This window comes from Lynx rufus, unplaced genomic scaffold (genome assembly GCF_022079265.1).
Source record: "Lynx rufus isolate CCGP_SWC_20201006 ecotype Redwood Valley unplaced genomic scaffold, mLynRuf1.p SCAF_23, whole genome shotgun sequence".
NCBI lineage: Eukaryota > Metazoa > Chordata > Mammalia > Carnivora > Felidae > Lynx > Lynx rufus.
This window is the reverse complement of record NW_025814838.1, coordinates 723,468-746,089: the sequence shown is the minus strand read 5'-3', so window position 1 is coordinate 746,089 and position 22,622 is coordinate 723,468. Positions and strand designations below refer to the sequence as shown.

The window sequence follows — 22,622 nt, the reverse complement described above, 5'->3', positions numbered from 1 at the left end:
TGTCTGCTTTTATTAGAATTATATATGAAAAAAGGGGTGACCAAATGTTCTAGGAGACAAGTACCTTCCATGTGCTAGCCACATAAACATTCATGTTGCCAAGGGAAGTGTTGATATCCACAAACAAAAATGTAACCTGGGGTTCACATAGCACTCCTCTTAGTTTATTGGGGTCAATACTTTCATTTTGCAGAATCATTGTATTATTTGAAACCAAGAAGAAGTATAGTTAAGTTTGGTGTAATTGGTAAGAGAGTAACACAGAAGGGTGTGGGGGTCCTATGTTGTCAAGTTCTTTTAGTTTTCAGTATTGTACAGAGAGGAGCAGGACAAGATGAGTAACTTTTTTTTTCAATTTTTAAAAGTTTATTTATTTTTGTTTTAAGTACACATTTTATTTTATTATTGTTTTTTAAATAATTAATCGTCAAATTGGCTAACATACAGTGTGTACAGTGTGCTCTTGGTTTTGGGGGTAAATTCCAGTGGTTCATCATTTACACACAGCACTCAGTGCTCAAGATGAGTAACTTTTAAAACAGCATATTTCTCAAAAATCTCTAAAAGGTGATGAAAGGAAAAAGGGTCAATTAATTTAACAAGAGGTGAAATTATTAGCTGTTATGATTATATTGTAAACAAAAGGAGAAATACAAGCTTCTAGGGTGTATTCCAATCATTGAATGTGAGAGGCCCATATTTTGGGATAGTTGGGAGAAAAATAAAGGATAAGAAAAATGAGGGAGGCCAAGTTGATTAACCTGATTCTGTAAGCTAATGGAGTGCATTGATTTAGATGTATTGAAAAATTAGGGATCAGAGAAAAGTTGGTTACAGGCATTACTATTGGGTCATTGTGGTTGTACACTGAGTGTGGTTTAGGGTGACATATCCAATAGGTATATGATATTTGAGAAATCCTAATCATGGAATTATCTTTCCAAACTTGAGAGATTGTAATAGGAAATTACTTAGGAAATCTAAATAGGAAATATAAACAGGAAATGTAATAGGAAAATGCAAATAGAAAATGGAATAACATTCATAGTGTATAAACTATGTTATTTGTTACTTATCTATTGGTTTCTTTAGACCAGTTTTCCCAAGTAGCAGTTTCAGGTCCATCTCAGGCTTTCTGGTCCAAGCAGAGTTTTTCCCTATGTTCTTGTTGACAGGACATAGGGAACCAATGGATTCTTGTGGAACAAGCTTGAGTGTGGTAAATCTATGGCTTAATTCCCTTCAGTTTCACTGAAGAATGGTGGTCAACAGCACCTCATAAGGTCCTGTCAACTGAGGTTGGAGTTGATCCTCCAGGTGCTTCTTATTCAAGGTGTTTAATAACACCTAGTCTCCAAGATTCAAGCGGTGTAAGAATACATCTATGAAATGCATCAACCTGATAGAAGCAAATGTATGTATAGCACTTAGAATATTTCCCAAAGATTGAATGTACCCGATAGTATCCAAATCCCTAACATGAGCCCCACCTGGAACTCCTAAGTCATGAAAAGAATACAGAAAGTGTCTTTCATAAAACATTTCATAGGGGATTAAACCAAGCCTACTTCTAGGAAGCACTCTTACTGAAGCAGGGCAACTGACAAGAACTTTTTTCCCAGTTAAGTTGGTTTCTTGGCAGATTTTTACCAAAGTTTTTAAGCATATGGTTCATTTTTTTTCCTGTTTTCCCAGAATATTGGTGTCTCTAGGAAGTATGTAGTCTCCATCAAGTGCCCAAGGTATTAGATACTGCTTGTGTGACCTTAGCCACAAATGCTGCTTCATTGTCTCTCTGAATTGTTAGTGGCAATCCAAACCTAGGATTGGTTTTAAAGTGTTTTTAAAACTTCTGAAAACTTCTCTGAATGGCATGAAAAAAACTCAACCCAACTTGTAGAGGTGTCTGTAAATTCTAGCAAATATTGAAAGTTACTTGTTGTTTTTGGCATCATGGTAAAATCTTCCTACCAATTTTCTCCAGGTTTGGTGTCTCTAAGTTCTATTATCTTTTAGGACTTGTGGGGGTTCGGGCCTAGGATTTTTTTTAGCACAAATGTCACATTTTTCCACTATTTTTGAACAGTTTTCTGAATATTGGGATCCATAATATATGATTGGATCCATTAAAGAGCAGCATTATGTCCATAACAGGTGCTTTGTGAATATCACTAATTATCTCTTCCATAAGATATTCTAGGTTAAGGTTTATTCCTTATTTATTATATTTGCAGCCAGTTTCAATGCCAGAAATATGTCCAAATATCCATTTCTTAGCTCTTCTTAGGTCTTCAGAGGAAGGTTAGAGTTGATATTTAGTTAAGTCTATGGTACTAAAGCTGTTATAGAGGGTTTTGAAGTCTTTGTATGATTATGCCTGATTGTTACCTTTGGCAAGAAAACAGTCCAATTTCTGGTGTCCTCAGCAGGGGACAATAGCTACCTCCTTGAGTTCCAAAACAGCTTCTAGTACTTCTAAAGTCTCTTTGTCATGTTCAATTTCCCTATTTCCTGAATTTAACAAACCTCTTTCCTTCCAAATGGCTCTGCATATGCATGGACTGGTAAAAAGGTGTATTTAGAGTAGGTAAAAATAATCACTGTCTTGTCATACCTAAATGGAGGGCTCTTATGAGAGCTATGGCTTCAGCTTTCTGAGTGGAGGTACCTGGTGAGAGAGCTTCTACTGATGGGTCATCACTGCATATCCAGCTCTTTATTGTCCGTGATCCATAATATACTGCTCCAGTCCACAAACATCTCAAAGTCTGGATTTTCCAGTGTCAGATTCATAAAATCAGGATGGCTGGAATAAACTTGTTAATTATCTGTATACAGTCATGTATGGGTCCCTCAGTGTTGTTGGAGAGCAATGTGGCTGGATTCAAGGTGGAGACCGCTTTCTAAGTAACATTGGGGTTGTACAATAGGACAACCTGATATTTGCCTAATCTTCTAGAGGTGAGCCAGTAGCCACCCTTTTGTTCCAGTAGGAAGAGTACATAAATGTAGAGTATGCAGTGTGGTAGGATACCCCAAAGCAAATTTTTCTACTTGTAATAGATTACAAGTGGCTGTTATTGCTCTCACACACATTGGCCATCCCTTAGTTGTTAGATCTAATTATTTAGAAAAAAATAGCAACAGATCTTTTTATGTTGCCCAAATTCTGAGTTAGCACTCCCAAGACTGATCCCCTGACTCTCATGGACAGACAAATCAAAAGGCTTCCTGATATATGGAAGGCTCAAAGCAGGAGCTGTGAGTAGCTTTTCTTTAACAACTTGGAATGCCTAATGACATTCTCCAGTCCAATAAAGAAGTTCATTATTTCTTCCTTTAAGAATTTCATAGAGAGGTTTAGTGATGAATCTTAAGGACTGAGAAAAAACTAAGGGTAGATGGTGGTGGGAGAAAGGGGAAAGTGGGTGATGGGCATGGAGGGGAGCACTTGTTGGGATGAGCACTGGGTGTTGTATGGAAACCAATTTGACAATAAATTATATTAAAAAAATCAAGAATCCAAATGTGGAAAAATCCAGTGATGCCTAGGAATCCATGCAACTGTGTGGTTAATGGCTCTTAAATTTGTACAGGCAAAATAGGTGTATTGTAGGGGTGCCTGGGTGGCTCAGTTGGTTGAGCATCCAACTCTTGATTTCATCTAAGGTCATGATCTTATTGATCATGGGATAGAGCCCTGTGTTGAGCTCTGCACTGAGTGTGGAGCCTGCTTGGGATTTTCTCTCTTCCTCTCTCTATGCCACTCCTCCACACTCACATGTGCTTGCATGCTCTCTCTCTCTCAAAATGAATAAATAAACATAAAAAAATAGGTGCATTGTATGTGGACTGGCAAAAGTGGAGAAGGCCAAATTCTAAGAAGGCAGAGAGAACAGGCTGAATTCCCCTTTTAGTTTGTTTCTTTAATGGATACTATCTGAAGTTTGGAATTCCCATCACAAAACTTAATATGTACAAGTGTTCCTGCTTTTGCTTGTCCTGGCTTCCTATCCATCCAAACATCTGATCTTACTTTTCAGATGACTTCTTCAGGCAGCTTTAATAGAACTTCTCTACCTTGATGAAGCTTGTTCTGGTGGTACCTTTATATCTATGGATCCAATAGCAAAATTAACTTTAGCATTCAGTTTAGTTAATAGATCAAAGCCCAGTAAAGGGATGGGACATTTGGGCATATTCAGAAATCTGCGTTTAAGGTGAATTTGTCCCATTTGGCAGTTTAGTGGTTGTGGGAAGGTTTTAGTCAATACTTCTCCCAAAACTCTTGGTACAGCTATAGCAGAGAGAACCCAGAGTACTGAATATGTGGCCCTCACATCAGTAAAAAGTCCATGAGTCTATTTCCCATTGCCATTGTTATTTGGAGTTCCTTGTGGTATATGATGATAGGCTTTACAAGATTTAAAGGAACCCCTGGTCCCCTTCATTCTTAGTCACTATCAACCAGTTAAGGTATCTGGTGGGCATTTTGGGACTCTGTCTCCTTAAGAGAACTCATGAGCCTAGGGTATTCTCTTTTCCAATGGCCCTCTTCTTTACAATAGGCATATTGACAAGACCCAAATTGGGGCACCTGAATTTCTTTCTTTTTTTTTTTTATATATGAAGTTTATTGACAAATTGGTTTCCATACAACACCCAGTGCTCATCTCAAAAGGTGCCCTCCTCAATACCCATCACCCACCCGCCCCTCCCTCCCACCCCCCATCAACCCTCAGTTTGTTCTCAGTTTTTAACAGTCTCTTATGCTTTGGCTCTCTCCCACTCTAACGTCCTTTTTTTTTTTTTTTTCCTTCCCCTCCCCCATGGGTTTCTGTTAAGTTTCTCAGGATCCACATAAGAGTGAAACCATATGGTATCTGTCTTTCTCTGTATGGCTTATTTCACTTAGCATCACACTCTCCAGTTCCATCCACGTTGCTACAAAAGGCCATATTTCATTCTTTCTCATTGCCGCGTAGTATTCCATTGTGTATATAAACCACAATTTCTTTATCCATTCATCAGTTGATGGACATTTAGGCTCTTTCCATCATTTGGCTATTGTTGAGAGTGCTGCTATGAACATTGGGGTACAAGTGCCCCTATGCATCAGTACTCCTGTATCCCTTGGGTAAATTCCTAGCAGTGCTATTGCTGGGTCATAGGGTAGGTCTATTTTTAATTTTCTGAGGAACCTCCACACTGCTTTCCAGAGCGGCTGCACCAATTTGCATTCCCACCAACAGTGCAAGAGGGTTCCCATTTCTCCACATCCTCTCCAGCATCTATAGTCTCCTGATTTGTTCATTTTGGCCACTCTGACTGGCGTGAGGTGATACCTGAGTGTGGTTTTGATTTGTATTTCCCTGATAAGGAGCGACGCTGAACATCTTTTCATGTGCCTGTTGGCCATCTGGATGTCTTCTTTAGAGAAGTGTCTATTCATGTTTTCTGCCCATTTCTTCACTGGGTTATTTGTTTTTCGGGTGTGGAGTTTGGTGAGCTCTTTATAGATTTTAGATACTAGCCCTTTGTCCGATATGTCATTTGCAAATATCTTTTCCCATTCCGTTGGTTGCCTTTTAGTTTTGTTGGTTGTTTCCTTTGCTGTGCAGAAGCTTTTTATCTTCATAAGGTCCCAGTAATTCACTTTTGCTTTTAATTCCCTTGCCTTTGGGGATATGTCGAGTAAGAGATTGCTACGGCTGAGGTCAGAGAGGTCTTTTCCTGCTTTCTCCTCTAAGGTTTTGATGGTTTCCTGTCTCACATTTAGGTCTTTTATCCATTTTGAGTTTATTTTTGTAAATGGTGTGAGAAAGTGGTCTAGTTTCAACCTTCTGCATGTTGCTGTCCAGTTCTCCCAGCACCATTTGTTAAAGAGACTGTCTTTTTTTCCATTGGCTGTTCTTTCCTGCTTTGTCAAAGATGAGTTGGCCACACGTTTGTGGGTCTAGTTCTGGGGTTTCTATTCTATTCCATTGGTCTGTGTGTCTGTTTTTGTGGGGCACCTGAATTTCTTATCTGTTGTCAATCTCACCCTCTAGGGGTCTCTGGCCTGGTCTTGGATTTCCTTGAGTTAAGGCGCAGTTAACAAGGCAACATGCTGTTTCATTTTCTGGTGCTCTTTTATTTCTTGTGCTTGGTCTCTGTTGATACTGTTAAAAACTTCAAAGACAGTTTCAAACAATTGTGAAGGGCATTACCAATGCAGCTTTTGGAGTTTTTTTTTTTTTTTTGAATTTCCAGATATGTGTTGTTTGATAAACATCATATTGATCATCTTAAAAATTTCTGGTGCCTCAGGATCAATATCAGTTTATTTCTGATGTGTCTCAAAAATTCTTTCAGGAAATTCTGAAGGGTTCTCATTCAGTTTTAACTTCTTGACTCTTATTTACACTCCTTTGCTTAGGGACTCCTTTTCTTAATCCAGCTAAAATGCAATCCTGATAGTGTTCAAGCTAACTGCAGTCTCCAACGTTGACACTCCAGTTGGGATCCACAGTAGCAATGGCCATCATGGAATCAGCTCTTAAGGGGTTACTGGGGCTTCAGCATGTAGCTGATTAGCTTCTTCTCTAGCCTTTTCCTGGCCACATGCAGCATTCCTTAGAAGTGAGGAAAGTATTTAACAGATTTTGTACCTCTACCTAAGTGGGTTGTGAGTGGCAAAAATAGATGAAAACAAATTTTCCATCCTCTTGGGGTCATCTCTATAAGTAAGCATACTGTTTTTTCAATTAAACAAATCTGAGGTAGAGAATGGAGAGTGGACCCAAATCATTCTTCCAGCGTCTGAACATCCAATTGAGACCTGTGTTAGCAGATATTGCCATCCTCAGGAATCAGTGATTCCCTGGATGAATTAAACACCCTGCTGGGTATGAGAAGGGGAAATCTTTCCAAACTCTGGGCCCCCCCCCCAAGGTAAGGGGACCTGGTTCAGGGTCCCTTTGGTGCTCAAGTTGTTGGAATGGAGCTGCTGTGGAGGGGCAGCTGCTCTGGTACCCCCTTTGGGGGTTTAATTCAATAATCAATAAATTATCCTCTTTTCTCCAGTTGGATTCAGGCAACACAGATTTTTTAGTGTCACTGTGCTGTTGGAGTAAAATTTTACATCTTTTCTGAGCCAGCTTATTCTGATACAAAATCATAAAAGACTGAACAGAAGGTATTTCATCCCATTTACCTTCCCTTTTACAAATATCTAACTGTAAAATGGTATTATAATTTATGAATCCATTAATTAATGGTCATTTTTCTCCAGAATGTAACATATTTTGGCCAAGCAGTGTTGCAAAAAAAGATAATTTTTTCATAGTTTCATAACTAAACACTGCCCAATTTTGGAGAGTATAGCCCAAAGGGCTACATGCAGAAATCAAATAGTCATTTCTCATTTTCTAATTAGAACATGGCTGGTATTATGCAAAGATACCAAAAGCTGCAGCAACAAACATACCAGATGAAGCTCAGAGAGTACTACTGTAAGCATTTAGTTCCTCACTAAAAGTTGGGGCTTCACCTACTGAACCAAATGGCTTCCTAGTCTCTAGTTCCTCTCTGAAAGTTGGGTCTTCACTGACTGAACCAAAAAGTTTTCTAGTCAACTTTTTCTTTTTATGTTTATTTTATTTTATTTTTTTCTTCCAAGATTTTATTTAAATTCAAGTTACTTAATATAGAGCATATAGCGTAATATTGGTTTCAAGAGTAGAATTTAGTGATTCATCACTTACATATAACACCCTGTGCTCATTCCAACAAGTGCCCTCCTTAATGCCCATTACCCATTTATCCCATCCCCCCATCTACTTCCCCTCCAGCAACCCTCAGTTTGTTCTCTATTAGTTAAGAGTCTCTTATGGTTTGCCTCCCCCTCTGTCTTTATCTTATTTTATTTTTCCTTCCCTTCCCCTGTGTTCATCTGTTTTGTTCCTTAAGTACCACATATGAGTTAAATCATATGGCATTGTCTTTCTCTGACTGACTTATTTCACTTAGCACCCTAGGAAACTTTTCTTAGTTAAGCAAGAAAAGGAGGCTAAGAGAACCAAACCAAATGCCCCTACCTATTTTGAGGCAACTGAATGAGAATAAGAAATAAGCTCACATGCTATGATACCAAAATACTCTTGAAAAGATGTCTGTCCAAACCAAAAGATGTTTCCTTGCCACAGAGTTAAATTAAACATAGAAAGTCAGTGGTGCCAAGTTGGGGTGGTGCCCCTGGGATGGTCTCTAGAACAAAAGAGACACTGCTTGGACTTATCACCAACCTCCTGTTACTTTTACTGGCTGGAGAGTAGACAAATCATAGGCAGAGTTCCTGGCTGGTTTGCCAAATTTGTAACCAAACCCAAGTCCATACCCCCAATGTGCAGTAAAGCCAATCATTGAGACATTGCATAAGGAAAGGGAGAGTCAGGGATATTTAAAGGCAAATAAAACAAGGTCTGGTTATAGGGGAGAAGAGTGATATGACTTTAGAATCAGATAAAGGAAGTTAATAAGTAGGGGAGGATTGCAGTCATTTTGTTATCTGCACCGTGAGAAGCTTTTGCATAAGCTGTCATGCATGTTACGTACTACCAGAAGGTGGTTTTCTTAGCATGATTCAAGAGTGGAGTTTTAGGCCCTTCTATGTCAAAAGTTCACCCCTTGTGCATTTGTGCATGGTCAAAGAGGCAGTCAGTGGTCCTGATCAGTTCTGGCCAGTTTCTTGATGAAGCCTGAGTCTCTGCAAAACACCTAAATCAAGTGTTTTGTTATCATGGTTTTAGGCAAGACTGTTTCTACAGAAATGTGATGGTAGGCCACATTCTGAGAACAAGCAAGTTTGGGTAAAAAGTTGTAGTTGCACATATTAATCTTGTTAACCATTTGGTTACTGATTTCACTTTTTCTATGAAGGACTAGATGATAAATATTTCAGCTTTGTGGGTCACACAGTGTCTGTCACATCTATTCACCTCTGCTGTTGTAGAATGAAAGTAGCCATTGACAATGAAAGTATGTATATGAATGAGCATAGCTGTTTTCCAATAAAAATTTATTTATAAAAATTGATGGTGAGCTGTCATTTGGCAATTTCTATTCTAGAAGATAGAACTAGGACAACAGGGAGTCAAAGAGACACAGGTTGTTTAATGAAAATTTTATTATGAAATGTTAAACATTTACAAAAATAAGAGGTAGTTCAACAAACCTCCCCACAATTTATCATCCAAATTCAACAATTATTAACATTTGACCACATTTATTTCATCTGGGTTTTTTTCCCTTTGCTGATGTATTTTAAAACAAGTCCCAGACAACATGTCATTGCATTCCTCCCACACATCTTACATGACCCCAATATCATGATCACATCCAACAAAATGAACGATTCCTTTGTATTTATACCATAGTCTAATTTCCTTAATTGTCTCAAAAATATCTTTTTTACAGCTGGTTTATTTGAACAAACATCTAAACTAGGTCTATACCTTCCATTGGGTTGGTTGGTCTCCTATGTCTCTCTTAGGCTAGTAATATTCTCAATGGGAGCATATTTTGATTTATGTATGAAGGAATGCACTAGGAATGGCAAATTCTGGCTGTGTGAGGGTTGAGCATCCTATCATTGAATGTACTACTAGATGTGTCAACCAAATGCAATATGTGAACTTTCGTTGGATATTGATTTTAAAAATAGCTGTAAAAAATAAATAAAAATGAGCTGCAAAATAACATTATTGGAGACAATGTGAAGACTGAACATGACCTGGATATTAGCTAGTATTAAGGAGTTATTTTATTGAGTGTGATTTCTTAAGTCTTGTGGTTATGTTAAAAAATACCCTTATCTGTTAGTGGCATACACTGAAGTGTTTCTGGATACAATGATGTGATATTCAGAATGTGCTTTAAATTATTCAGAAGAAATTGTCAAGCAGCTGAATAAAACAAGAGTAGAAATTTAAATTGAGTGATGGAAACAAAGAGGGTTGACTTATCTAGTCTTTCTACTTTTGAGTATGTTTGAAAATTTCCATAATAAAAAGCTCTTTTAAAAGAACAAAAAATAAAAAGAGGGTAAACTGTAATAAATCTGGCATTTCTACATTAGGAAGAAATTTGACCAGATAGTGTCTGAAGATATTTTAAAAAACATAACCTTAAGATACATACCAGGAAACTCACTACTTCATGGAGTCTCTAGAATATTAAACAATGCTCGCCTGCCTTTTCTTTACTTGCCCTTGCCTAGAACCAGCTGCAGGCACACTCCCCAAGCCTGACCTGTGATGGCACCCCAGCCCAGGGCCAGAGTACTCAGAGCACCCGTTGCAGCATCAACCACCTCATCTTCCATGAGGGTGCTAAGGTCAGCCTTGCTTCTGCCCACCCACTGCTTACCTGCCCCTACCCTGTCTCATTTCTTGGTGACTCCCTCATTCTTGCCTCTTCCTCAGATGACCTTCATGGTCACCTTTGACGTCTCCCCCAAGGCCATACTGGGTGATAGGTTGCTTCTGACAGCTAATGTGAGCAGGTGAGCTGGGCCAGGCCTGGGGCAGTGCCTCCTTGCCCCTAGCCTCCTCCTCTGGGGTCCTTGCCAATTAGGCTCCTCCTCTTTCTCCAGTGAAAATACTACTCCCAGGACCAGCAAGACCACCTTTCAGATGGAGCTCATGGTGAAGTATGCCATCTACACTGTGATCAGCAGGTACCATACCACCAGCTCAAAAGCGTTCTTCTCTATCACTCTGATGGGGCTAGGAAAGGATTTTACCCCCTGCAGCAGTTCAACATCTGGAACATTCAGGTTTTATCACCACCTTTTCAATTGGTAGATGATACTGCTAGCACTTACTAATTAAGCATCGAGTGTTTATTGAGGGATAGCTATGATAATAATAATTGTAGTATTACTATTGTTATACATTTAATAGAGGTTACAGTTCTCAGAAGGCTTTTTTAGAAACACCAAGATTTTCCTGGGTTTCCTGAGAAATATGAGACATTTCCATGTCTCAAGATTCCTACAGCTTTATTTGGAAGTGAGGTTACTCTGATCCAAGGCAGAATCTCATCAAGGACCTCTCCATGGTTCTGTACTCTGAGGCTATATGAGTTCCCAAGAGCAGCTAGAGCCTTCTGTCAGGGGAGGCCTCTGCTAAATGTTAGAGTCCATGGCATTGGGATTAGCCAGCAGTGGTTCTCAAAGAAGTCATTGACATTTGGGTGAGACAATTCTTCATTGAAAGGAACAGATTTACACCTGCAGGGCGTTAGACCTGCTACTCCTCCTCTTCCCAGTCCCTTTTGGGAGGTATAGAGACAAATGACCTGCTTGCTGTAGAGGTCAAATTTCAGGGAGAAGTTAGATAAAAGAAAAAGAGCTTAAAATGCTGCTCCAGGAAGGGTAATAGATGAGGTGTTTAAGACTCAGGAGTCAAGTCATGTGTTGGAGCAGATACCTTCTTTCAGTAAATAGCTTCCTAGCATTTTCTGTGTTCTAAGCACAGTGCTCTGGCTGCTTTCCATAAATTCATTTGAAATTCAACAAAAATTTATTGAGTCTGTATTGTATAATCAAAACCAGACACAATCTCCTGCCCTTGTGGGATGTATACATCCATGATATGCAACAAGTCTGTGTGGCTTAGCCTGGGTACCTTTCCCTGTGCTAGTTCTGCCCTTGTGCCTCATTGGACACCCTCCTCCTGCCCAGTGTCACGTTCTAATTCACATCTCCACATTGGGAGGTCTCAGCAGCCCAGCCAGGTGCATGCTCTGAGCTTGTTTGCTGGAGTGTGTACTGGAAACCCATGGGCAGGGCATATCTAGGCATATTTGGCCCTACAGTTCAGGTGTACTCAGCTGATTTGACTCTGTGGGTGGGAGCATTCAGAGAGGCCCACAGGATAAGGCTGGGGCATTTTGGGGAAGTTCCTCACAGAGGAGGGATGCGAGTTTAGAGTGGAAGTGGTCTAGAATTAGGACTGTGTGGGCAAAGGACAGGTACCCAAGAAGTGGAGCAAGAAGGGCCAGAGGTGAACCCACCCACCTGTGTGAGGAGCCAGGCTGGCCACTGGGTCTCCACACATGGGCTTGGGTAGGGCTCAGCAGGAATTGTTACGCTGAGATCCAGTAAAGAATACTGTTAGGCCTTCCCTCACCTCTAAGTCCCAGGACCAGAAAAGCCAAGGAAACAGGAGAGGAAGGAAGGTCTGTGGGAGGCCAGACAGTGGTAGTGTCCAGTAAACATTTATCAATAGTATAAGTCCAAGTCTCCCCAAAACTTTGCTGGGTCTCACATGCATATCCTGTATCCTCTGTGCCCATGAGGGCCTGAAAGGAAAACGGAGACACAAAGAGAGATGGTTTGGCCCCTGCTCCCTAGTGAGTCAATGGCATAGTTCTGGGTCCCTTTCACGGTGCTCTCTGCCAGCCTCCTTGGCAGTTTACTCCATTGACAACTTCTGCAAGAAGCTTGCACCCAGCTTGAAGCCCAGCCCTGCTCCCTAAATCCTCCCATTACCTCAGATCAGTCACAGAATTCATTGAAGGCCACCCCAAGGCCACACTGTCTACCTATCCTGTCATGATGCTAACGTGAGCCTCTTTAGGAGTCCCTCAAGGAACTTCAAATCCATCTGTGCCTCTTTTCTCCCCAGCCATGAAGAGTCCACCAAGTACCTCAACTTCTCAGCCTTGGACTGGGAGGAAAGCAGCCAGGCTCAGCATAGATACCAGGCAAGTGATGCTGACTCAAGAGCATGGGCTGTGGCAGGGGGCTAGGAGCCAGCAATTAGGGAGGGATATGGCATTTGGCATGGTCTTTGCTCTCACTGCCCTCTGTGCAGGTGAACAATCTGGGACAGAGGGACCTGCCTGTCAGCATCAACTTCTCTGTGCCTGTGGAGCTGAATGGGGTGCCTGTGTGGACAGAGTTAGGGGTTTTCCACCCCCAGGTACTCAAGGGCTGTGTACAGCTCCCCAGCTAATGCCCTTTACTTGGATCTCTCTGTCCCTCATGAATTCCTGATGCCCAACCCCCTTAGATGCTTGTTCTCTGTGTTTTTTCCTAGAACCCCTCCATTCAGTGTTCTTCAGAGAGAATGGTGCCCATAGAGTCTGACTTCCTGACCCACATTCAGAAGAATCCCGTGCTGGTAAAAGGAGGGCTCTGGGCCATTTCCACTTCAAAGCACACACCAGAAGAGTTTAATTCAAGAACCTGTATTACATTCAGATGGCTGTCTGCTGAACAGCCCTCTGGAATTCAATTGTGACTGCTCCTCTCACATCAATCAGTTTTATGCTGTCATCTGCCTTCAAAACCACCTTTCTCTGGCCTAATGCTACTTCTCTGTCCCTAGAACTGCTCAATTGCTGACTGCCTGAGGTTCCACTGTGACCTGCCTTCCTTTGGCGTCCAGGAGGAACTTGACTTCATCCTAAAGGGCAACCTCAGCTTTGGCTGGGTCAGCCAGGTGTGTAAGCCCAACAGCAGAGTCCACCCACCCCCCACTGCCCCACCACAGGATTCAGGTGCCACCAGATGACGTCTGTGTCCATCCTCCAGCCAGGACATTTCTTGAACTCTGTGCCTTTCTCAGTGCTAGTTTCTCATCTGTGCCCCCTCTGTTTTGTAGACATTGCAGAAGAAGGTATTGATTGTGAGTGTGGCTGAAATCATGTTCAACACCTCTGTGTATGCCCAGCTTCCAGGACAGGAGGCATTCTTGAGAGCTCAGGTAGTGACTGTGTGGTAGGCAGTGGCCAGGCTGGTAAGAGGGCTCCTAATGCAAAATCTGTGGTGCTGTGAGGCTCACAAGCCTGGAGGGAGGAAGGATGAAGGTCCCTCAGCAGGAGAGGTGTCCCCAAGCCTATGAATTTTTCTGTCACCCCTTGGAGTAAAGGAAGGAGGGGAGAGAGTTAAAGGTTGGGGAACCTGGGAAGAGTCTGGGACAGCAAGAGTTCTGATACTTTCTGATGAGGTCACCTCCACTCCAGATGGAGATGGTACTGGAGAAGTATGAGGTCTACAACACTGTCCCCATTATTGTGGGCAGCTCTTTGGGAGGACTGCTGCTGCTGGCTCTCATCACAGTCATTCTGTATAAGGTGAGTATTTTCATCCTGCTCTTGACACTACCAGGTTTTTTTTTTAAATTTCAACATTTTTATTTATTTTTGAGAGACAGAGACAGGGGAGGGGCAGAGAGAGAGGGAGACACAGAATCCGAAGTAGGCTCCAGGCTCTGAGCTGTTAGTACAGAGCCCTGCGCGGGCTATAACCCATGAACTGTGGGATCATGACTTAAGCTGAAGTCAGACGCTTAACTGACTGAGCCATCAGTTTTCGATCCCATTCTTTCTGCAGTGTAGGGAAGAACTCACCTTGGATATAGATACACATTCTTGCTAACGCACTGCATATGAGAGTTCCCCTCCCACATATGACATCATTAGTCCCCAACACTCCCTCATGCCTTCCTGTCTGATTCTCAGGCCTCCTTATGTGTTTTTCTTCCAAATTTTTATTTAAATTCAGGTTAGTTGATGTATGGTGTAGTATTGGTTTCAGGAGTAGAATTTAGTAATTCACCACTTTCATATAATACCCAGTGCTCATCATAATTCCTCCCCTTAATGCCCATCACCATTTATCCCACCTCCCACTCACCTACCCTTCAACAACCCTCAGTTTGTTCTCTATTGTTGAGTCTCTTATAGTTTTCTTCCCTCTCCTTTTTTTCCTTTCTCGTATGTTTATCTGTTTTGTTTCCTAAATCCACATATAAGTGAAATCATATATTTGTCTTTCTCTGACTGACTTATTTCTCTCAGATTAATATACTCTAGCTCCACCGTGTCATTGCAAATGGCAAGATTTCATTTCTTTTGATATCTACAATCTTCTTTATCCATTCATCAGCCTATGGACAGTTGGGCTCTTTCCATAGTTGACTATTAGTGATAATGCTGCTGTAAACATTGGGGTGCATGTATCCCTTTGCATTTGTCTTTTTGTTTTTTCTTTCAATTTTAATTTTTTAAAGTTTTTTATTTATTTTGAGAGAGAGAGAGCGAGCAGAAAGAGGCAGAGAGAAAGAGAGAGAAGGAAAGACAGACTCCCAAGCAGGCTCCACGCTGTCATCATGGAGCCCGATGTGGCTCAAATTCATGAACCGTGAGATCATGACCTGAGCCGAAGTCAAGAGTCGGATGCTTCACTGATTGAGCCACCCAGGCGCCCTTGAATCTGTATTTTGTATCCTTGAGTACCTAGTAGCACAATTGCTGGATTAGAGCATGGTTGTGTTTTTTTTTTTTTAATTTTGGGTAACCTCCATACTGTTTTCCAGAGTGGCTGAACCAGTTTGCACTCCCACCAACAGTTTTGGATGGCTCCCCTTTCTCTGCATTGTTGCTAACATCTGTTGTTTCTTGTGTTGTTAATTTTAGTCAGACTGCCTTTAATTGCTCTCCTTGTCTTTTCCACTCTCGTCTTTATCACTACATGTTTCTCTTCACAGTAAATTATAAAATAAAGCACAGCACTGGATTGGGTGCTGACACTACCACTGATTCTTCCTGTGACTGTAGGCAGTGACTGGTCCATGCTGGGTCTTGACTTCTCATTCTGAAGGTGATTTCATCCAACTCACAGAATTTTGGTAAAGGCTAAATGACACAGTGTGTCTAATGTTTCTAGTGTAGTGCTGGAACATAGTAGGGGCTCCAGCAATGGTGATCCCTCTCCCTCCTCAATCATCTTTTTTCCTCTCTTCCACTGGATTTCCTAATTCTCTTTTCCTTCCTCTCCACAGGTTGGCTTCTTCAAACGTCAGTATAAGGAAATGATGGAGGAAGCAAATGGACAGACTATCCCAGAAAATGGGACATCAGATCCTCAAGCTTCCCAATAAGAAATTACCTCCTATTCTCCCTTGAACCTGTTCTCTTCTGAGAGGTTTCCTGGCCCTCTTACTCTCACCTAAGTTAGGCCAGCAGGGAGAGAAATGCTCCGTGTGAGGGAGGCCAGCTTTCTCCCTTTGGGAGGATGCATTGTGTTCACTGAAAGTTCTTGCCAGGGAAGGGCTATTTGTTTTGTCACGTCTGCAACTGGAAACCCCAGAACAGGATTTTCACCATGCCCTTGGGTGGACTTGACTTTGATTTTTACCTAGAAGTACATGAACAATAGCCTCAGGCTCCAGTCTCTCTTCACTAGCTACCAATGATCTTTCTAAAATACAATACTAAACAAGCCACAATCCTCATCTATCTTTGGTGGCTCCCTATTAACATAGGATAACTCCTGAACTCTCCAACTTGATGTTAGGAATCCAGTTGAATTTCCAGAAGGTGGGCTTTGATGTACCCACCATGAGTTGCTTTGTGCCTTCCTATCATCCTCATTCCTAGTAAATACTGTCAGTATCAGCTTTTTGTCTCAGAAATTTCAGCCCGCATTTTGAAACTGAATTGGGAATAAAATGTCTACACATTGGAATTTGTAAACATGGCTTCCAGCCTTTGTCAGCATTGCTGGCTTGGAGGGAGAAGTAGAACCCCAGCAGGGGTATTGCCCCAATGTCACTCTGGCTCAACTAGCTCCAGCATCTCTCAAGAGATCAAGATGCCCAGGATACTTCCATTTTTTTGACGTTCCAAATATAGCGAATGAAGAAACGCTAAAGCATTATTCTAAAAATTGTGTATTTTAAAGTTTGCATTAACAATTTAACACATTGCACAAAAACAATGCATGCGCCTTCATTGGAAAATATGTCAAAGGTATAAAATTAAGGCCTTTTAGGGATGTGAGTCATGTATAGTGGTCAGCCTATGGTGTCCCCTAACCATGGTGGACACCTGCCAGCCCTGAAGCCTGAGGCCAGGACAAGTAAGTTAAATAGAGTGAGGATTATTAATGTTCTTATGTTGGATAACCTGACTTCTTAATCTACTCACTCGATTCTCAAAGCTGTCACTGATGGGAGGCTGATGGGGCTGTGACAGGGGCATGAAGAAGGGGCTTACCTGGAAAGGTCATTAGAGTGGATCAACACACAGGTGTTTCTTACAAATCCTAGGATGTAGTGAAGGGGACATTGTTTACACATGGTAAGTGATTGGAGAGCACTTTGAAGTCTTATATCAGAGACCTGCTGCCCCAAATAAGGCCATTCTTACTATTATGCCACCAATCTTAGCATAAAGCACAAAGTGGTGCATGGCACTGAGCTGGGGGTCAACACATAGCAGGCCATTCCTTGCCTGGAGAGATCCCACTGCTGCTGCCACCCCTTAGATGTTTGGGCCATGTGTATGTTTGCATTAGAAACACAGAAGGGTGAAGCAGTTGATGAGTGATTTAGGGGAAGCTGGAAAATAACCCTTCATAGAAATCCTTTCCATGAATAGACTTTCATGGAAATCCTGCCATATACCTAAGTAATTATGTTCCTAAAGGTGTTCCTAGACTCTAAGGACTGCAGCAATCTCTTGTCTAAAATGAAGGCAACAGGGGCGCCGGGGTGGCTCAGTCAGTTGAGCTTCCGACTTCAGCTCAGGTCACGGTCTCACAGTTCGTGAGTTCAAGCCCTGTGTCGGGCTCTGTGCTAACAAACAGCTCAGAGCCTGGAGGCTGCTTAGGATTCTGTGTGTGTGTGTGTCTCTCTCTCCCCCTCCCCTGCTCATGCTCTGCCTCTCTCTGTCTCTCAAAAATAAATAAATGTTTAAAAAATTAAAAAAATAAAATGAAGGCAACAGGTGTTATTTTCACATATTTTCTGTGCATATTATTGCTTACATTAATTTTATTAACATTTTCAGGGTTGCCATTGTGTTGTGTTATATCCCCAAATCATAAAAATGGATCAATGGCTTAAAAATTTTTCTTTGAAGCATAACAGTTGTGGTTCCAAAAAAAAGTAAATTGCTTCAACTTAGAATAATATCATCAAAATCAATGAGGTTCTAGTGCACATTTAGTATCGGGATGTGTAAATGGTGGGATGAGTGGTTCTGAGCAAAATTTAAATATATCTAGAATATATTATACCATTGAAACTGTATTTTATTGGGTCACATATCTTTTTTCTCCTAGGGTGTTGTCGATTATGAAACTTTGTTAGATGGCTTGAAGCTATCAAAGCTTTTGTGTCATTTTCACACATGACATAATGACCTCACAGACAAGGCAACGAAGACTTCTTAGAATGATTGCAACATATTGCTTTCCCATCCCAAAGCAATAATTTTATCATTAAATACAGAGAAGACAGCAAAACTACAGTGGCATAAATCAAAGTTGCTCTTACAGCAAAATTATGTACAAGTCACATAATTTCAAAGAAGCTTATAAAAGCAGCAATAAAGTTAAAGTTTATGCTGGAAGGTTGCTCTTGGCTATAAGTAACAGGGGACAATCAAAAGCCTTCCCACATGAAGTTCAGATATAGTCATTGGTTAATTCAGTTCCTTGATAATGACATTAAGATGCAGCCATTTTGTGATGCTTTTGTCTTAGACCATGCCCCTCATTGTTGCAAGATGACTGCCATTGTTCCAGGCATTTTGTCCTTGGATAATAGCACCTAAAAGCAAGAGGAGCGGTTTGTTGGAGGAGGTCATCGAGAGGACATGACCATTGGTTGGCTCTGGGTATATAGAGGCTTCTCACTCCCTGCCCTGTCCTTGGAATGTATACTCTGCCTACCATTTCCAAAGTGGGAACCATTTTGAAAGACACAGCCCTGAGAGAACAATGCATTATTGAGTCTATCTGGATGGTACATGTACCTGAACCTAGTTAAAGCCTCTATATAAACTTAAGATTCTAGTGGGCCAGTGTAAAGATCTACTTTTCTTGAAGCTGCCCAAGTCAAGCCTCTTATTTCCCTCACTTATTAACCCTGCTAAAGCCTGCCTCTTTCTGTCTGCTTTCCATATGGGGGCTGGTTTCAAATTTCATTCTGGGAATACCTGAGGTTGCAAACCAACAACTTGCTAGCCAGCCAAGAGACTGAAAGATGGGTCTTGGGAGTTGTTCATGACCTTTTTGTGGGGAGGGATGAGACATAGGTCAGATGCTTGTGGACCAGTGCATGAGTACAGGGATGTTCCCTAAATGGTGACTGGTCTGGTACTTTTGTTTGAGGAACTGTGCAGAGTGCAGAGCAGCAGAGAAGAGAAATGCACAGCTGTGTAGTTGTCTGGCTTCTACTGTGGGCTGGCCATTAGTACCCAACTAGAGGCTGAAACTTGTGTTATAAAGTTGGAAGAAGACCTGAGGTTAGAGAAAGATGGGCAGGTTTCCACTACTCTGCTGGCTTTGAGGGCTGGAAGACAGGATGCAAGAGCAGGATAATTAGTTGGAGATCCTAGCATTCTTCTTTACAAACTAGGAGATGACAAGCTGCAATGGAGTAAGGTCCAAGTGTTTATGACAAAGCCTGATTGGGACACAAAGAGGTGGAATACCTGGGAAAGTGAGGAAAATGAGGAGGACGATTTTATGGTGATTAGCAGAAAAATGAATGAAACACCTGGTGCTGTTTGATCCTTAATACACAGGAAAGCAAAAGCAGAACAACAGCAATCCCAGCCAGTGGGGCAGCCCACAGTTCAGGAAACATTCATGATGGGAGAATATACTCCCCCTGAGCTTATTGGTGTAGCTGCTAAGTTTAGGAAAAGACCAGGAAAACTATCCTGGCATGGTTACTGCAGCTATGGGATATGGTGGGTGATGGCATTTCTCTGACCAGGTAGGGGACAGAGAAAATGAGCAACAACAACACACACACAGTCTTCCAGCAGTTCTGGCCTGGTGCTCAGGGGTTTAAAGTTACTCATTCCCTTATAGATTGGATTATTCTAGCCTACAGGGAGGCTTGGCCCAATGAAAGGGAATCTCCCTAGGCATGTGGGATCCTGGTAATCTATAGATCTATGGAGGAGTTAGGAGTTGTAAGGAGTTGGGAATGAGACAGGCTGTTTTTGACTAGTTTTTAAAAGCTCTGATTAGGTGACATTCACTGCAGGAACTAAAAACAGGATAGCTCAGTCCACCCTTAGCACCTGGTATGGGACACTGATATCCATGCAGAGTCCAGTCATAAGACAAGACATTTTGACGATGTTGGACAATCTATTGCTGATCTGGAGAAAACTGACAAATCCTGGGAACAGGTACAGTTTATGGGAAAGACCCAAGACAGAGAGGGAACTCAGAAAGCAAAAAGACTATCCCAATAAAACCATAGTGAGTCTGACAAAAATAACCCAGAAACAAATGTGGTTTGATCTCACTGCTGCTAGGACCACACCTGAAAAGAGACTGGAAACCTCAGGAAACATCATACTGTGCCTTAAAACCTGGACACCAGTTAAGACCTGTCCCCTACCATCTTTGAAGCCCTGTCCACTCTAGCAGAGGCCTCAAGAATATTGTCATATTCAGGGTTGATGCATCCTATTCTCCAGGTATAGGAACCAGGGCAAGACTGCCTCCAGGTCAGAGCCATTGGAGGCAATTGGAGACCTCATGTTGAGCTTACAATCGCTCCCCAGAAATAAACAAAAAGTGATGGCTCTAGTTATAGTGGAGCTAAATGTATTTTGTTACATGGTAACCTTCAGGAGTTTTCTGCCCCACCTCAGCATCCTTGATGGATACAGAGGACAAATCATTATGGTCAAGAAGGTCTCCTGGACAGCAACATGCAGAAGGATGAAATTAGACCACTTTCTTACACCATTCACAAAAACAAACTCAAAATGGATAAAGGACCTGAATGTGAGACAGGAAACCATCAAAACCCTAGAGGAGAAAGCAGGAAAAAAACCTCTGTGACCTCAGCTGCAGCAATTTCTTACTTGACACATCCCCAAAGGCAAGGGAGTTAAAAGCAAAAATGAACTATTAGGATTTCATAAGATAAAAAGCTTCTGCACAACAAAGGAAACAATCAACAAACTAAAAGGCAACCAACGGGATGAGAAAAGATATTTGCAAATGACATATCGGACAAAGGGCTAGTATCCCAAATCTATAAACAACTCACCAAACTCCCCACCCGAAAAACAACCCAGTGAAGAAATGGGCAGAAAACATGAATAGACACTTCTCTAAAGAAGACATCCAGATGGCCAAAAGGCACATGAAAAGGTGCTCAACGTCACTCCTCATCAGGGAAATACAAATCAAAACCACACTCAGATACCATCTCACGCCAGTCAAAGTGGCTAAAATGAACAAATCGGGAGAATACAGATACTGGCGAAGATGTGGACAAATGGGAACTGTTTCCACTCTGGAAAACAGTGTGGAGGTTCCTCAAAAAATTAAAAATAGATCTACCCTATGACCCAGCAATAGCACTGCTAGGAATTTACCCAAGGGATACAGGCTTGCTGATGCATAGGGGACACTTGTACCCCAATGTTTATAGCAGTACTTTCAACAACAGCCAAATTATGGAAAGAGCCTAAATGTCCATCAACTGATGAATGGATAAAGACATTGTGGTTTATATACACAATGGAATACTACGTGGCCATGAGAAAGAATGAAATATGGTCTTTTGTAGCAACGTTGATGGAACTGGAGAGTGTTATGCTAAGTGAAACAAGTCATACAGAGAAAGACAGATACCATATGTCTTCACTCATGTGGATCCTGAGAAACTTAACCGAAGACCATGGGAGAGGTGAATGAAAAAAAAAAAAGAGAGAGAGGGAAGGAGCCAAACCATAAGAGACTCCTAAAAACTGAGAACAAACTGAGGGTTGATGGGGGTAGGAGGGAGGGGTGGGTGCGTGATGGGTATTGAGGAGGGCACCTGTTGGGATGAGCACTGGGTGTTGTATGGAAACCAATTTGACAATAAATTTCATATATTGAAAAAAAAGAAAAAAAAAGAAAAGAAAAGAAAGAAAAGAAAAGAATAAAATAAAATAAAATAAAGGAAATAAAATAAAATTTAAAAATTTAAAAGTTTTTATAAAAATAAAAAAGAATTTGCTCTTTCCATATCCAAGAAAGAAAGAAGAGAAAGAAAAAAGAAAACAATTTAAGCAAAAACAGAAATAAAGAAAAGGAACAAATAAATGAACCAGCAAACAGAATTTACAAACCATAAGAGACTCTTAAATACGGAAAACAAACTGAGGGTTGATGGGGGGGTGGGGGAGAGGGAAAGTGGGTGACGGGCATTGAGGAGGTCACTTGTTGGGATGAGCACTGGGTATTATATGGAAACCAATTTCACAATAAATTTTATTAAAAAAAAAAAAAACAGAATGAGACCTGAATGAAGTTACATCCAATTTCCCCTAGGACTGAAACTTTGAAGCACACTATAGTTCTTAGACTAAGCAGGTGGGAGGGATTTGTGCTGGTTTTCTGAGGATGTGCTCAGAGGGTGAAGTTGGGAAGGACTTGGTGTAACAGCTCCATCTTCCACTTGGTGGCACTGCTTAGCTACTGTGGTGCATCTGTGTGTGCTAGTACACATGTGGGTGCACATGTGCCCACATGCGCTCAGGGTGAAATTTGATTCACTCAGGCCCCTAGTCTCTGGTACAGGAACTTTGTGCTCTCACTG

The 22,622-nt window shown here is 41.4% G+C and overlaps 1 protein-coding gene across 4 annotated transcripts in view; it reads left to right on the top strand.

The window, feature by feature from the left end:
- LOC124517723 (integrin alpha-X-like) overlaps nucleotides 1–16,527 on the top strand; it is a 51,129-nt gene extending 34,602 nt beyond the window's left edge. For 3 of the 4 annotated variants that reach the window (XM_047087189.1, XM_047087192.1, XM_047087188.1), the window contains 10 exons: nucleotides 10,259–10,375; nucleotides 10,464–10,543; nucleotides 10,634–10,717; nucleotides 12,672–12,750; nucleotides 12,861–12,968; nucleotides 13,086–13,169; nucleotides 13,377–13,490; nucleotides 13,653–13,754; nucleotides 14,014–14,124; nucleotides 15,834–16,527. In XM_047087189.1, the coding sequence (XP_046943145.1) occupies nucleotides 10,259–10,375; nucleotides 10,464–10,543; nucleotides 10,634–10,717; nucleotides 12,672–12,750; nucleotides 12,861–12,968; nucleotides 13,086–13,169; nucleotides 13,377–13,490; nucleotides 13,653–13,754; nucleotides 14,014–14,124; nucleotides 15,834–15,932 (978 nt within the window). In that variant the 3' untranslated portion in view covers nucleotides 15,933–16,527. The remainder of the gene's footprint in view (nucleotides 1–10,258; nucleotides 10,376–10,463; nucleotides 10,544–10,633; nucleotides 10,718–12,671; nucleotides 12,751–12,860; nucleotides 12,969–13,085; nucleotides 13,170–13,376; nucleotides 13,491–13,652; nucleotides 13,755–14,013; nucleotides 14,125–15,833) is intronic. The other variant, XM_047087190.1, reaches the window with a different exon arrangement.
- Nucleotides 16,528–22,622: the final 6,095 nt, after the last annotated feature.